We start from the raw sequence: 13,520 nt of genomic DNA on the forward strand, positions 1-13,520 counted from the left end.
TCACTCATAAAACAGCAAATCCCTATTTCACTCAGATATTTTGAAATCTGCGACATCAGCAGTGTTCTAGTAACTATTCCTTGAGCTTCTTCTCTAGTGAACTTTGATTTGGTGCCCTCTGGATTGTGCTCAAGAAATGGGAAGGTTATGATCAGCGAGGGTTAGAAACATTTTTTGGCTGTTGGTCTACAACGTATAAAGGACAGTGTGATTTGCTCAAAGTCTTCAATGCTATTTTATTACTGACCGATCTACAACAAGCAGCTCAAAAACAAGATGCAAAAAGAAACACAGTACAGATAATGTCAATTATCACTCACCAATCCCAGTCCCAGACCTCCAGCAAAGGGAATAAAAAATACACAGAAAACAGGGAGTTAGGCATTGAAACAAACTACGAAGGTCTCCAAAAAATATGTTATATTTGTATATCAGAAAACTTTATTTAGAACTTGCAAGGCGATGGAGATGGTTTTTTTTAACATATTTGGTTTATTGGTTCCAAAACTCCCCTTTTCTTGTGGCTGGCGCTCAAAAACAAGATCTGGGCTGACAGATTGTGATATGTCTTCTCTCTTATCAAAATGTCAGCTATGCTAATAAAATAATTATGAAATAGAGGAGGCTGATAAAAGCTTGCTTAGCAGGCAAAAAAATATTATCACCCAGTAAAACTGTAATCTCTATCTAGAGATAAAGCACAAGATCTTCCATTAGAAAAACAGAAAATGCCCATATGTGCTTTGTACTGACGCTTTACCCTGTTACTGTCAAACATGTTAAAGGGATTCTGTCATGATTTTTATGATCTCGTTTTTATTTCTAAATGACACTGTTTACACTGCAAATAATTCACTGTACAATATAAAATGTCATTCCTGAAGCAGCAAGTGTATTTAGTTGTAATATTGGTGTGTAGGTGCATCTCAGCTCATTTTGCCTGGTCATGTGATTTCAGAAAGAGCCAGCACTTTAGGATGGAACTGCTTTCTGGCAGGCTGTTGTTTCTCCTACTCAATGTAACTGAATGTGTCTCAGTGGGACCTGGATTTTACTATTGAGTGTTGTTCTTAGATCTACCAGGCAGCTGTTATCTTGTGTTAGGGAGCTGCTATCTGGTTACCTTCCCATTGTTCTGTTGTTTGGCTGCTCGGGGGAAAGGGAGGGGTGATATCACTCCAACAACAGTAAAGAGTGACTGAAGTTTATCAGAGCACAAGTCACATGACTGGGGGCAGCTGGGAAACTAACAATATGTCTAGCCTCATGTCAGATTTTCAAAATTAAATATAAAAAAAATCTGTTTGCTATTTTGAGAAATGGATTTCAGTGCAGAATTCTGCTGGAGCAGCACTATTAACTGATGTGTTTTGAAAAAAATGTTTTTTCCCATGACAGTATCCCTTTAAAGTCACAGAGCTGTCGTGAGTCAGGTATTTCGATTTTTAGACAAGGTACATTCTTGTGGTCTTAAGCCATAAGCTTCATACTACCTACCTCATTAGATTGTAATGTATATAATTAAGTAACTTATGCAAAGCAAACAAGAATTGATACCGGCATGAAACCTTGGATTTCCTGGATAACTGATCTTTCTATAATTTGGATCTTCATACCTTAATTATTAGAAAATCATTTAAAAATCAAATAGGCTGGTTTTGCTTCCAATAAGTAATTATATTTTAGTTCAGATCAAGTACAATGAAAATTTTTTTGGATTATTTGGTTAAAATGGAGTCCATGGGAGATAGCCTTTCTGTAATTTGAACCTTTCTTGATAATGGGTTTTCAGAAAACAGATCCCACACCTGCATAGTTCAAACCAGCCCTACCTTAATCACAGTCTAGTCATTCTACCACTTTACTGCTCCTTTTCTTTAGAGAAAATGAACAGGGTAGACTCTGTTAATTGAAAAGTAAATACCCTCTGTGAATATGAAATCATTTTCTGCAGTTCATTTTAAAAAAACATAAAGCACATACCAGATGGAAAGTTTGCATTTTAGAATAATCAGATAAAGGCTTCTTAATATAAAAGCTCCTCCCACAGTTATCAGCCACACCCACTGTTATAATAAACTGCACCAACACTTTCTGGTTTACTTTAAAACAAAGCCATTTTGCTATTTCCTTCTAATGATCAGGTTGATACAAATTATGCATAGATTCCCCTAAGTATGTGACCTGTAGGGACCCCAAAATAAAATTGTGCATATGCTTTTCTCGGCACAGCCCCCTGCCTGTCTATTGTATATCATAACACAGCACAACCCCAGCATAGTCTATATTACCCCCACATTATTTAATATTTACCCTTCTCTCACCATCAATATAAATTCTCCATCTCTTTTCTACGTCTCTCCCAGGAATCTTTTTTCTTGTACTTTGTGTTTCTTAACCATTTTATTTGCATGAAGAAGTGGAGAAGAAAGCTCTTTTTACTTCCACCTTCAACCACATTAGCCGTCCTTGGTGCAGAAAAACGTTTGTATAAAATGTATATCCAGTGTTGGACTGGATGTCAGGGGCCCACCAGAAAACCTAGACCATGGGTTTCTGGTTCCCTAAGCTGATTTTCTTCCACTTTTGACTCAACTTTTTTATTTTCTTAGTACTTTTACTTGACATGATATACTCTATTTTGCCATCTATTTGGCCATTGTTTTCACACAGAATTAGGAAATGAAGATGAAATAGTTACAAATGCTTGTAAGCTCCTGGGCCCACTGCGAGTTTTCCTGGTGGGCCAGTCCAACGCTGTGTATATCTAATGTTGTCTACTTGATGCAGAGGCCAATATTGGAGAGACAGGGTACAAGTCATGTTTTTGAAATCATTGGACATGTTGAAAAAAAGGCATTGCATTCATTTAATTTTATGACTCCCTGCAAAATTTGCTTCACTGACCTTCTTCATCACCGGTGCTAAGAAACATTCCAGTTAAATGGTCATAGACTTTACAGACCCCTTATCTATAGAACCATAAATAACTGCTATTTGACCCTAGACCTGAATTTATGACTCCATAATCCTTATTTTCCTCTTTTGGAATGCATCAACAATAGCGAACATTCTTTATTTTCTGTATGTTTGTGTGTTCTCCTGTTCTTCCCTAGGCCATTATATGAAGTGACTTTCCTAATCTAGAGGGAAAATGTCAACTTCTCCAAGTCCTTTATCTGAAATCAGTGGTTCCAAACTGTGAGGCTGTTTCATTCAGGGTGGCTTGAAGCAGTGGCAGTGGGATAAGCGTGAAGTCCAGTTAGGTTGAGATTAGGGTAGATTACTAGATACACGTGAAAGCCCAGATACAAGGTTATTTAGTGTGAGATTTGAGTTGAACACTTATTTGTTGGGTCATGTTGCTTTATGGTGGGTCTCCATGACCCTCTTCTACAACAAACAGTAGTAGGTAACATTTGGTGTATGATTGTAAACCAAACTTTTACATGATATTTGGGTCCCCTACTAAAAAATGCTGTTATTTCAACAGAAAACAGTTTCTTATAATGGTGCAGAATTCAATTGTGTTTTGCGGCTGGGAAAAGGTTGTCATGCAAGAACACATAAAAGGTTGACATTTTGAAAATAATTTTGTTGTTAATGTTAGTGGATGCTGCAAATTCTATCCCCACTAGTGATTTGCGGGTCCCTGACCCGCACCTGACCCTAACCCGCCCTGCTAATACCCGCGCCCGCACCCGCTTCCAGGGGTCCTTTTATAGATCCACACTGACCCACCCCACCGATGACATCACAATGACGTCACAAATGGGGCGGGGCGAGCAGATGCAACACTATAAAACTGGTGCTGGCATTTAAAGGTGGGGGGCGGGGAGGGGGAAGGAGAAGAGCTCAACCCGCACCCACCCGCCAACCGCAAGGAGCACTGCAAGGTCGACCCAAACCCGCCCGGGTATCGGGTCGGCCGGCCCATCACTAATCCCCACTACACACATACACACAATAGAACATAACTGCCTATGAATAGCTGTGCCTGTTCAAGATCTATGGGGTTGTTTACTAAAATCCGAATTTATCTCATATTTTATTAAAAAAAACTTGATTTAATCGCATCTGGTAAAACTCGATAAAATCAAGCAAAAACCCGAAGTGCTAGAATTTTTCAAGCTTTTTCCCAAATTGCTAGAATTTTTCTGACTTTTTTCCCAAATTGCTAGAATTTTTCTGACTTTTTTCCCAAATCACTTGAATTTTTTTTAATATTTGCCAGAAAACCCAGAAAAAGTCAGATTTTATGGCGAAAAACCCCAAAGACCCCAATAACTTCAATATGAGATAGGTGCCTTTCCCATTGACTTATACAGGACCTCGACAAGTCTGAGATGGCAGATTTTTGGATTCTGTCTTTTTGCAGCATCGGGGTATAAAAATATAAAAAATTTTAGTTTTCTAGTGATAAAAACTAGAATTTTTTGAGATTTTACCATTTGGAGTTTAATAAATAACCCACCTAATGTTTAGGTGAAAATATTTTTAAAAAATCTTTACTTTCACACTGCTGCTTTGGGTCTGGAACCAAACTTTTATTGGGTCTAAAGAAGGGCTGAATTTTTCAGGCTTTTTCCCAAATTACTAGAATTTTTCAGACTTTTTTCTCAAATCACTTGATTTTTTTGAATATTTGTCCGAAAACCCAGAAAAAGCCAGATTTTCTGACGAAAACCCCCAAAGACCCCAATAACTTCAATATGAGATAGGTGCCTCTCCCATTGACTTATACAGGACCTCGACAAGTCTGAGATGTCAGATTTTCAGATTCTGGCTTTTTGCAGCATCGGGTATAAAAATTGGAAAATTTTGAGTTTTCTAGTGAAAAAACGTAAATTTTTCGAGATTTTACCATTCGGAGTTTAAAAAATAACCCACCTAATGTTTAAATGTAAATATTTTTAAAAATTCTTTACTTTCACACTGCTGCTTTGGGTCTGGAACCAAACTTTTATTGGGTCTAAAGAAGGGCTGAATTTTTCAGGCTTTTTCCCAAATTGCTAGAATTTTTCTGACTTTTTTCCCAAATCACTTGATTTTTTTGAATATTTGCCCGAAAACCCAGAAAAAGTCAGATTTTCTGTCGAAAAACCCCAAAGACCCCAATAACTTCAATATGAGATAGGTGCCTCTCCCATTGACTTATACAGGACCTCGACAAGTCTGAGATGGCAGATTTTTGGATTCTGGCTTTTTTCAGCATCGGGTATAAAAATTTAAAACATTTTGAGTTTTCTAGTGATAAAAACTAGAATTTTTTGAGATTTTACCATTTGGACTTTAATAAATAACCCACCTAATGTTTAGGTGAAAATATTTTTAAAAATTCTTTACTTTCACACTGCTGCTTTGGGTCTGGAACCAAACTTTTATTGGGTCTAAAGAAGGGCTGGATTTTTCAGGCTTTTTCCCAAATTGCTAGAATCTTTCGGATTTTTTTCTCAAATCACTTGATTTTTTTGAATATTTGTCCGAAAACCCAGAAAAAGCCAGATTTTCTGACGAAGAACCCCAAAGACCCCAATAACTTCAATATGAGATGGGTGCCTTTCCCATTGACTTATACAGGACCTCGACAAGTCAGAGATGTCAGATTTTCAGATTCTGGCTTTTTACAGCATCAGGGTATAAAAATTGGAAAAATATGAGTTTTCTAGTGAAAAAAAATCGAGATGTTACCATTTGGAGTTTAATAAATAACTCCCCTAATGTTTAAATGAAAAATATTTTATAAAAATTCTATTATTTCCCACTGCTGCTTTGGACCCAAACTTGTATTGGGACTAAAGAAGGGCTGGTTCTTGTTGTAGAACTGTGTGACAATGGGACACAGGAGAACGTTTGATTAGTGATGGACGAATTTGCGCCGTTAGCTTTGCGAATTCGCGAATTTTGCGCAAAATTCTCGAAACTTCGCCGGCGTCTCGTTTTTGATGCCGGCGCCCGTTTTTGACGCCGGTGCCCGTTTTTGACACCGGCGTCCGTTTTTTCGAAAAAAAAATTTTTTACACCGGCGAATTTTTGCCGCGAATCACGCAAATTCGCCGCAAATTCGCGCCTGCCGAATAAATTCGCCCATCACTATGTTTGATATATGTTGCAATTTGCACTCGAGTGAAAAGAGACCTCTGTGCTAATTAACAAGTATTAATTATTGTCATCAGGCAAAATGAAATGATCCCTTATAGTGATAATGTACTGAATACTCTTGCCATTACTTGCTACTATTTCAATTGTAAGAGAGATGCTGATGGAGGTGAGATTCGTTTTCCTTAAAGGGCATGTAAAGTCTAAAATAGAATAAGGCTAGAAATGCTGTATTTTGTATACTAAACATAAACATGAACTTACTGCACCACAAGCCTAATCAAACAAATGATTTATGCTTTCAAAGTTGGCCACAGGGGGTCACCATCTTGTAACTTTGTTATACATCTTTGCAAGACTAAGACTGTGCACATGCTCAGTGTGGTCTGGGCTGCTTAGGGATTATCATAAACAAAGCTGCTTGAGTTCTGCATGGCTGGGAAGTAAGGCGGGGGCTCCCCCTGCTGTACATAAGTATGATTGTTTCCCTGCAGAGCAGTTAGGGACCGTCTGACAATTCCTATCCACAGCAGTAAATGAAGGGAGAATTTTACTGCATACAGTCAGGTTTCTTATAAAAACAGTACCAATTTTTTAATTAAAGTATATTGGAGATAGGTTTCTTCTTCATTAAAGAAAGTAAAAATGGGATTTTATTTTTTTGCCTTTACATGCCCTTTAAAAACACCCTCCCGTGGTTACAGAACTCTTTTTGGACTGATTAGTAAGAGGCGCTAGAAACAGATGAATAACTCAAACTTTCATTTTCAAACTATACATGTTTTCTTTATAATATCATAATGGTGGATACGAGTTACTTTGATCATGTCTACAATGGTTTTCTGGATTTGTTCTCAGGAATGAAGCCAAAGCTACGAGTTCCACCAGCTCTGCTTGACTGGAAAACTGTGAATGAGAAAATGCCTTGGAACATTGTCATTCTTCTGGGAGGAGGCTTTGCTCTGGCCAAGGGCAGTGAGGTAAAAGACACTATCTGTAATTAAATACAAATTTCAATCAGGCACTGGTCTGCTTTCTGTGACTATCTGTAAGGAAAGAGGACGATAATCAACCTCTGCTTTGCTTTTAGGAATCAGGTTTGTCTTTATGGCTTGGAGAAAAGCTGACCCCATTGCAGAGTATACCCCCTGCGGCTATTGCCCTAATTCTGTGCCTTCTTGTGGCTACATTCACTGAGTGCACTAGCAACGTGGCAACCACAACCCTATTCCTACCCATCCTCGCCTCCATGGTAAGATACTGATAAAACTATTTACAATTATATTTTAGTTTTACTTGCCCCTCGTCTTTTGTGTTACCCGTACAACCAAAACACAAATGTGACCGGCATCAGTGTATCTACCCACTGGCTGCTGTCACTACAATTTAAATATCTCACAATTTAATTTATAATCAGATCTAAGTCAGGCTGCTTATTATTATTACTACCTGTACATGAACATAAAACGTATTGCAAGTTTACTTATATAGAAACTGGCACAGTATCACTGTGCAGCCTAAGATAGATCTCCTTGTGCTCCTAGGGTGGGCACTGTTGTGTTATAGAGCTCATAGCCTTTTCTCTTCCTTCTTCTTCTAGGCCAAAGCAATCCAGCTGAACCCACTGTACATCATGCTTCCATGCACACTATCCGCCTCCTTGGCTTTTATGCTTCCAGTTGCAACACCACCCAATGCCATTGCCTTTTCTTATGGGCAGCTCAAGGTTATCGACATGGTAAGCTGTTTGTAAAATAATACCATTAAATGAATCCTATACCTGCTGCAAAAATCCATCATTTTACACGGTAATGTCTGTTTTAGGTGCAGTTTTAGGTGTAGTGATGTTCCCTGGCCAGTAGAGGGTGCCCCTATTCTATCAGACTGTTTCACTGAGCAATAAAATACTCTTGCCTGGCAGATTGACTGACAACCCCATATCTTTTTTACTTATATTTCCAATATATATTTTAATTAAATAAAAAACATATTTAATTAATGTAACTTATTATTAACTTGCTTTGCCATTTTAACACAGATTTTAGGAGTTGTCCTAGAAGTTAAGTGATCTGCCTTTGATGTTAGTTTCTTGGGCCAACTCCTTGTGATCCTGTACAAATCACGTAATGTCCTTGTGTCCCAGCATTCATAGTGCACCTATAATGTACTTTAAGTCCAATGGAAAAAAGCACTTTATTAATAATTCCCTTTCCATTCTCCCTTTTCTCAATCTCTCTGTACAATTATTTCTGCTTTCTTACCCCACTGTTCCTGACATTTCCATTCTCACCCACATCCCAGTTCATTCTGTACCCAAAGTTTGTCACCCTGATACAGTTATTATCATATTTACCTCAGTTATGCTGCATATGAAGAAAATGTAGTTATCCTTCCCACATATGTGCAAATAATCCACCTTAAATAACATAGTAACATAGTAAGTTAGGTTGAAAAAAAGACACATGTCCATCAGGTTCAACCTTTTAAGTCTATATATAACCTGCCTGTCAGTTGATCCAAAGGAAGGCAAAAAACCCATCTGAAGTCTCTCCAATTTGCCTCAGAGGGAAAAAAAATCCTTCCTGACTCCAAAATGGCAATGGGACCAGTCCCTGGATCAACTTGTACTATGAGCTCTCTCCCATATCCCTGTATTCCCTCACTTGCTAAACACCATCCAACCCCTTCTTATACCTATCTAATGTATCAGCCTGTACCCCTGATTCACTTCCCAGCTCTCCCTGTAACACCCCTTTCCCTCCTCTAATCTCATTGGCTCCCTCCTGTCTGCTGGGAGGAGCTACTGGTGAATAAAGCATCCGACCCTTCCTTGTACCTATCTAATGTATCAGCCTGTACCACTGATTCACTTCCCAGCTCTCCCTGTAACACCCCTTTCCCTCCTCTAATCTCATTGGCTCCCTCCTGTCTGCTGGGAGGAGCTACTGGTGAATAAAGCATCCGACCCTTCCTTGTACCTATCTAATGTATCAGCCTGTACCACTGATTCACTTCCCAGCTCTCCCTGTAACACCCCTTTCCCTCCTCTAATCTCATTGGCTCCCTCCTGTCTGCTGGGAGGAGCTACTGGTGAATAAAGCATCCGACCCTTCCTTGTACCTATCTAATGTATCAGCCTGTACCCCTGATTCAGGGAGACAATTCCACATCTTCACAGCTCTCACTGTAACAAACCCCTTCCCAATATTTAGCCAGAACCTTTTTTCTTCTGTAGGGATGTGAAAATTTAGACACCCTTACCCTTTATTGACAGGCACATCCTTAGTGATATGGACGCCTAAGTGGGTCCTTATGGGGGCTTTGTGCTTATGTAATCCCTGCAGTTCTCACAGTGGATGCTAGATGGCACTGTGGCATAATATAAAAGGCTTGCAAACCATGAGGTCAGGGTCCATTGCTGCTGAACCTTTCCTCTGTTAGGCCACAGAGGTTAGGGGTGGTGGAACTCAGCCTGAGTATAGTGAAGACTAGTTATACCCTTTAATAGATCACTCTAGGAGTGATAGATAGGGTATGTAGTTGAGCTGCTCAAAGCTCCTACGAGGATATTAGAGGGATTAAGATCCCGGGTATTACTGACCCCATAGTAGGGCCTAAGTGTTAGACTCAGGGGAGTACGTAGTCTTCTGAGTTCCACCTAAGGTAATCCTGAAGATTGGGGAAATACCTTCTGAAAATATGCCTAACTCTCTACGTGTACTCTCTACTTTGCAGAGAGTCATTCTATGTTTGATACAGTGAGTTTATCTTGTTATATTGGTTGATCTATGTGTTAATCTATGTTCCATACTCCATTGTGAACTCTGGTTTTGGTTAATAAACTCAGTTTATAGTTTAAGCAAAATAAAACTACTGGCCCCCAATCTCTTGTGCATTGCACACAATCACAGTTGCACTAGACCCTGCCTCCACCCCGCTGCGAGGGCTTACCCCTGAGAAATGAGCTTATGGGTGGTATTAACCCACACAGAAAGTAGCTAAAACAGACTTCCATAAAGTCCGTTTATTATAGCGCTACACTTCTAATCGGAATGGGTGACTTTGTGTCAGCTGGAAAGACCTACTGGTAAATAAATCATTAGAGAGATTATTATATGATCCCCTTATATATTTATACATAGTTATCATATCACCCCTTAAGTGCCTCTTCTCCAGCGTGAACATCCCCAATTTGGCCAGTCTTTCCTCATAGCTAAGATTTTCCCTTTACCAGCTTAGTTGCCCTTCTCTGTACCCTCTCTAATACAATAATGTCCTGTTTGAGTGATGGAGACAAAACTGTAGGGCATATTCTAGATGGGGCCTTACCAGTGCTCTATACAGTGGGACCCCCTCCTCCCGTGACTCTCTGCCCCATTTAATACAAGTCAAGACCTTATTTGCCCTTGATGCTGCTGACTGGCATTACTTGCTACAGACAAGTTTATTATCTACAAGGACTCCAAGCTCCGTCTCCATTATGGATTTGCCTAGTGCAGTCCCATTAAGGGTATAAGTGGAAATTGTTACATCCCATGTGCATTGAATATAATCTGCCACCTTTTACTAAAATTTCCACCGGTCGGTGGAGGGGGCAGGAACAAAAGGGAGGGCCGTGACGTCAAAAGGGGCGGGTCATGATGGCGAAGGGGGCAGAGCCACTGTGCGTGATTGGATGGGGTGGGTTGTGATGTCAAAGGGGGCGGAGCCACGGTGCACGAGTCGCAAGAAGCCGGCAAAAAGGTGACTGGGGGTAGGCCACGGGCTTTTGTTAAATTTTTTGGTGAATTTGTAATACCAGCCCCGGCCTTGGCAGGTGTTTTACTGGCTGGGTGGCAACCCTACCTGCACCTGATGTTCTTATACTGGATGTATTTGCAATGTTTGGATAAGTGATGTGCAAGGACTGTGTTTGCTACCTGGCCTCCGTTTAGACCAAGTTTTGGGACTAGAACTCTCCCCTGGAAGACACACGAGGTTCATCTGTTGCATCTAGGAATGTCCCACACAGAAACGTAACTAGAGGGGGGCAGGCCCTGGCGCAGGACGCGCAGCCAGGCCCCCCTCCGTACACCCGGAACTGGCCAGGGAATATGCGCCGTAAAGCGGCGTGCAGACTGCCGGGGGGTCCTGAGGGGGTGCGGGCCCTGGCCCGCTCGCAGCTCCTGCTCCCCTGATAGTTCCGCCACTGGTCCCACATCTTGTACACATAAGTGTAATAAGTTTAGTATATAAATAATATACATGGCATTTTTAGCTATATTATTTTTTTAGAGTTTAGTTCTCCTTTAAAGAGAAGATGAACTTCAATCTGAACCACTTTGTTTTATTTCATGTTTCCTGCTACAATCTGTATAAGCTCTGATCATTACTAACTGAGTATTTTGTATTCCAACTACAGGCAAAGGCAGGACTGCTGCTCAACATCCTGGGAGTGCTGACCATAACGCTGGCCATTAACAGCTGGGGATTTTACATGTTCAACTTGGGCACATTTCCTTCCTGGGCAAATGCCACCGGGCAACATTAATATTTCTGATGGACTGTTATTGCCCAGTTGTGTTTAACTGGATGCCATGGAGCCTTAGAAGTAAGATAAAGTGGTGGCTGTGCCATCTAGTGTCCTCGAATACGCACAACTCATGCTTGGCTAGTGACAATGAGCAGAAGGGCTGAGAATCCTACATAGAGTAAAACCCCGGTTAGTATCTCCCTCTGCTCTGTATAGCTTTAAATAGAGGGATTATCAGCTAATGGGGCTGTACATCAGGGCAATACCCAGCATGCAATCGTGCAGTAAGTGCTCTCTAAGAACGTCATGTTTCTATCAGGGCAACATTCTCACTTGTATTTATTTAAGATAATAAATAAAAACATTTTTATGGATCTATCAGTATAAGGCGGAATATCGAGGTGCAGGGGGAAAACATGTGTCCCTAGTATTAAGTTCTGAATGAACTACATGCACCAAATATAATTATATCTGTTCCTATTGTAACAATAAAAACCTAATACATTTGTACAGAGCGTGTAGTCTGGTCATTCTATATGGCTGTGTATTTAAATATATTTATATTGCTGTAATGCTGCTCCCCTTTATGTAAAGAATTTACTTGTGTGAAGGTACTGTCTGAACTTTGTGGAACTGAATGGGGTTGGGAGTGACCAACATGATGTTCTTAAAGGGCATGTAAAGGCAAAAAAATAAAATCCCATTTTTACTTTCTTTAATAAAAAGAAACCTATCTCCAATATACTTTAATTAAAAAATATGTGCCGTTTTTATAAGAAACCTGACTGTATGCAGTGAAATTCTCCCTTCATTTATTGCTGTGGATAGGAATTGTCAGACGGTCCCTAACTGCTCTGCAGGGAAACAATCATACTTATGAACAGCAGGGGGAGCCCCCACCTTACTTCCCAGCCATGCAGAACTCAAGCAGCTTTGTTTATGACGATCCCTAAGCAGCCCAGATCACACTGAGCATGTGCACAGTCTTGGTCTTGCAAAGATGTATAACAAAGTTACAAGATGGTGACCCCCTGTGGCCAACTTTGAAAGCATAAATCATTTGTTTGATTAGACTTGTGGTGCAGTAAGTTCATGTTTATATTTAGTATACAAAATACAGCATTTCTAGACTTATTCTATTTTACACTTTACATGCCCTTTAAAGGATAAGTAAACTTTTAAAATGAGTCAATGTAAAAACACATAGAGGGGTCAAGAGGTTGCCATGCCACATATGTTTTACAACTGCCAATTCACTTGATCATTGGTGGAAAAACATTTGGAGGAAATTAGTCTCCAGCAGCAGAGAAGATTTTTCTGCGGTTGACTAATCTCCTCATTTGCTATTGCCCTGAGACTAATGGCACATGGATGGCACACACTCCCAATTCGATTTCACCATCGTCCTATTGTGCACGACGTTTCTTAGCATGTGAAGTTGAGCTGGAAAGTAATAATCTCCACTAAAAAGACGTGCGTGCAAGAACACATGGCTTAATTAATAAAGAACGACATCACACCTATAAGTAATTTCATTTTTGTTTTACACAGAAAAAAAACGAATTAAGCTGTTAACACAACATAATCACACCTACAGCCAAGCAATGGGAGGAGGATTAAATGAGCCTTCATTTTTACAATACAGACCATAGCTGAACTCATATACTCAATACTTCTATATTAATTATTAAGTATCAGGGACAGCTTGGACTGCTGTAGTGGGCCCAACAAATTTTAGGCAAGGGATTCAACAAACCCTGAATTTGGCTGAATATCCAGTGCTGTAAAAACAGATTTGCCCCAATACTGAACCTAATTTGCTTATGGAAGATTTGCTACAAATCAAAGAAATAGCATCAACTATAAGCAAAAAAGTCTCCTTTGGTTGTAGCTTAAATAACTACCCTGT

General features: G+C 39.9%; 1 protein-coding gene across 1 annotated transcript in view; it reads left to right on the forward strand.

The window, feature by feature from the left end:
• Nucleotides 1–12,121, forward strand: part of slc13a2.S (solute carrier family 13 member 2 S homeolog) — a 38,031-nt gene extending 25,910 nt beyond the window's left edge. Inside the window, 4 exon segments of the mRNA NM_001085817.1 lie at nucleotides 6,958–7,079; nucleotides 7,190–7,351; nucleotides 7,700–7,837; nucleotides 11,501–12,121. Coding sequence (NP_001079286.1) covers nucleotides 6,958–7,079; nucleotides 7,190–7,351; nucleotides 7,700–7,837; nucleotides 11,501–11,629 — 551 coding nt within the window. The 3' untranslated portion in view covers nucleotides 11,630–12,121.
• Nucleotides 12,122–13,520: the final 1,399 nt, after the last annotated feature.

Source organism: Xenopus laevis, chromosome 2S (assembly GCF_017654675.1).
Source record: "Xenopus laevis strain J_2021 chromosome 2S, Xenopus_laevis_v10.1, whole genome shotgun sequence".
In the NCBI taxonomy this organism is placed as follows: Eukaryota; Metazoa; Chordata; class Amphibia; order Anura; family Pipidae; genus Xenopus; species Xenopus laevis.